Raw genomic sequence first — 3,211 nt, 5'->3', positions numbered from 1 at the left:
ACAACTCTTCTTGATGTGATCAAACTATTGAATTGAATCTGTAAGTTATATGCCAATAAAAGTGCTGAGAACAAAAGTAAAAAGGAGCCTTGGTAGTGTAATGGGTTGCAGGCTGGGCTGCTAACTGCAAGGTCAGTTTAAAGCCACCCACCACTCCATTGGAGAAAGAGAGGTTTTCTGTTCCTGTGAAGATTTACAGCCTTGGAAACCCACAGGGGCAGTCCTACCCTGCCCTGTAGGCTCACTGAGTCAGAACTGACTCAATGGCAGTGAGTTTTTTAGTTATGCCTATTAAAATGCACACCATTTTGATTGCTTATCATTAAAAAAACAAAGAGTAAAATGCCCAATTTTATACCAGTTACATATTAGAATAGTTTGAGTGTGTTCGGTTAAATAAAGTATTGACTTAATTTTGTTTACCCTACTAGGAATTTTAATAGTACCCATAACTTTTGCATAATATTTCTGTCTGATAGCGTTGAAGAAATGGAAGAATACTTGCCTCGGGAAACTTAGATATTAAAAATGGCTAATAGTGACATAGTAAGCAAAACGTTTCTCTTTTGTTCTTAATTATTAAAAATTAGAAGGGCAAAGGATGTTTAGAAACAGCAAAAGAGAATTAGAAATGGTTATTACATGAAAATTTGGCTAACAGGCTTGAAAGAAGACAACTGAAACCCGTAATGGAAATCAGCTCCCTAGGAATAATTCTAAATTCTCAGGTGCTTTGAGATAAGTTTAAAATTTCCCAACCTTAAAATGTAAAACAAAGTCTGGGGTATTCACTCATACAGAAAGGAATGATACACTAGGAGGCTTGGCGGTGCAGTAAAGCTCTTGGCTGCTAACAGCTCAAATCCACTGACTGCTCCACAGGACTAAGATGTGCTTGTTTGCTTCCATAAAGTCCTCATGCCCTTGGAAGCCCTGTGAGGCAGTTCTACTCTTTCCATTGGAATATTGTGAAGAGACTGATTTGATGGTGTATATATCTTTTAAACGTACACACAGTAGGGCAATTAACATTTACTAAAAAAAAAAAAAAGATCCTTTTTTCCTGAGGATAAAAAATGAACCTTATACTCCCAAACCCATTTTTAATAGTGCAGTTAAATGCCATGAGATGCCCAAGAGATAGCTGAACTTTTTGTTTAGCAAACATTCAGTTAGAAAGTGCTTACGACATGCCTAGCATGGTATCAGCTATTTCACAAGCAAACACCACCTGGAGTGTAGAAATCCTTTCAATGGCTATTTTTGATGGAGTTAGCTGTTACATGAATAAAAAAATTTGAGGGAAAATGAAGTATGAAACAAAAACTGTCCATAAAAATGCCAAAATAATAGTATTTTTTTAAACTGTACTCATTAAAAAACCTTAGGGGGAGGGAAGCTTTGGAGATTTTACTTTTCCACTTTATGCTTCTCTTAACAGTATATATTATTTCCAAGAGTTTGCAGACATTTTACTAATTGGGAAAAAAGACACAATACTGCCAAGTGAATTTGATTCAGGGAGAAATACACAAATAATAGGACTTTATTCCTATCCATTTACCTTTTACACTATCAGGCTTTAGCACTCAAGCTAGCTTCTTGGTGCGCACACTCAGAGCCTTTGAAAACACATTATTAGTCTTTGAGTTCTTCAAGTGCTTGGAAAACGCTTCAGAATGTTGAGAAATATCCAGATAACCAGTATGTTTTCTCCTGGGCACAAACTTCAGAGCCTCTTCCCAACTACCCGTGTTTTTCAGACATAACAAAATACGCATCATTTGGTCTAATGTTAAATTTTTGGTGCCAGTTTCCCACTGTAAATACTTATCTAATGGAAGGCATTCTGTTGCCAGCTTTAGTCGTTTTGCATTGGCAAGTGATGTACCAGGCTGCATATTTTTATCGACAAAAGATCCAATTATGTAAATTTTGTCATGCTTAAAAGTAGTCATAACATTGGGAGAATCCGCAGTTAAGTAGATAATATTGCCTTTTGGAAACAAATCTACATAAGACTTATCTGTTGTTGTTAAAAGCAGTTTGTCCCATTTCTCTTTGTAACGTTTAACCAACTCTGTATGAGAATTACTGTCTGTTTTGAGATTGCAGAAGTACAGGTGGAAAGGATCAACATCTCTTCTGTTGCACCCTTCACTTTCCAGAAGCTGGGAGACGGAGTTCTGCAGCTCTTTTGGCTTCATGTGGCTGTCATAAGCCATGTCAAACACTAGGGGCTGTCCAAACTGCATGGCCTGTGCTCCCTTCCAGCCCACTGCGCTGCTCATGCTCCTGTCCCAAAGCCGCAGAAAGAGGAAGTTTCGCTGTGTACCTTCCTCAGGGGTCTCTAGGAGCTGGTCTTTTTTTGCTTCTTCCCTTGCTGCAGCTTTCATTTCCTTTTTTACTTGCTTAGCTTTTCTCAATTTTTCCTTAGTATATAAATATTTTAAATATTTCTTTTTTGATGTCTTAGAAGTATTTTCCATAATGACTCTGAGGTCTTCTTCACTGATGTGTTCTGGTACTTCTTTGCCAAGCAATCTCCACACCTCAATCAATTCTTTTGTGGCAGCTACAGGGTCTTCATCGGTGCTACTTGAAACCGTTGAAACACCTTGCACACTAGATTTCATTGTCGTTTTCCATGCATCCAATTGTAGCTCGTCCGGAGATGATGTATTCTCCTTATTAGGATAGGACACAGCCGGTGTTTTGTAAGACATGGATCTCTGCAGAATTATTGAGTGTAAGTCTCTTCTTTTCCTTTGAAGAGTAAATGGCATGAAAAACCTAGCAAAAGGTCTTCTTAAGAAGGTGAGACTAACACTCATTTTGAGAAGGACAGGCATCCGAGGAAATTTCTCTAAAAGAGATATGCAACAAAGAGTTAAAGAGCTAAAAAACAAAACACAAACTCAACTAACTTTGTAAATATAAATCTGAGATACCAAAGTACAATTGATTTCAGAAATACAAAGCAGGATCTCGGTACAACTATATTTCCCCTATATGCTCTGGCTTAGTACCCATCACCTCTCACTGAGCAAAAGGTTTAACTTTGTTTGATTTCTTATTTTAGACATGAAGTTCACTATTGCTTTAGGCAGAAAGAAATCTTGAATATCCAAGATCAACCTTACTATGTAACAAAGTTATAGATCACAGATGTGGCTGAGATCATGAGGCTACATTCTTTCCCATTCTATAC

General features: G+C 37.4%; 1 protein-coding gene across 1 annotated transcript; it reads right to left on the bottom strand.

The window, feature by feature from the left end:
- Positions 1-1,511: 1,511 nt before the first annotated feature.
- Positions 1,512-2,906, bottom strand: TRMT10C (tRNA methyltransferase 10C, mitochondrial RNase P subunit). The gene has a single exon (XM_004706459.2). It carries the CDS (start codon positions 2,850-2,852, stop codon positions 1,590-1,592), a length of 1,263 nt encoding a protein of 420 aa, XP_004706516.1. The 5' UTR covers positions 2,853-2,906; the 3' UTR covers positions 1,512-1,589.
- Positions 2,907-3,211: the final 305 nt, after the last annotated feature.

This window comes from Echinops telfairi, unplaced genomic scaffold, assembly GCF_000313985.2.
Source record: "Echinops telfairi isolate 266 unplaced genomic scaffold, ASM31398v2 ScPeMD7_6;HRSCAF=24_0, whole genome shotgun sequence".
Lineage (NCBI taxonomy): Eukaryota > Metazoa > Chordata > Mammalia > Afrosoricida > Tenrecidae > Echinops > Echinops telfairi.
Note: the sequence above shows the minus strand (reverse complement) of the source record. Positions and strands in the feature narration are given on the sequence as shown.

What these genes read in the sequence shown, in the direction of transcription:
- TRMT10C (XM_004706459.2), bottom strand. Translation starts at nt 2,852, where the DNA reads ATGCCTGTCCTTCTCAAAATGAGTGTTAGTCTCACCTTCTTAAGAAGA.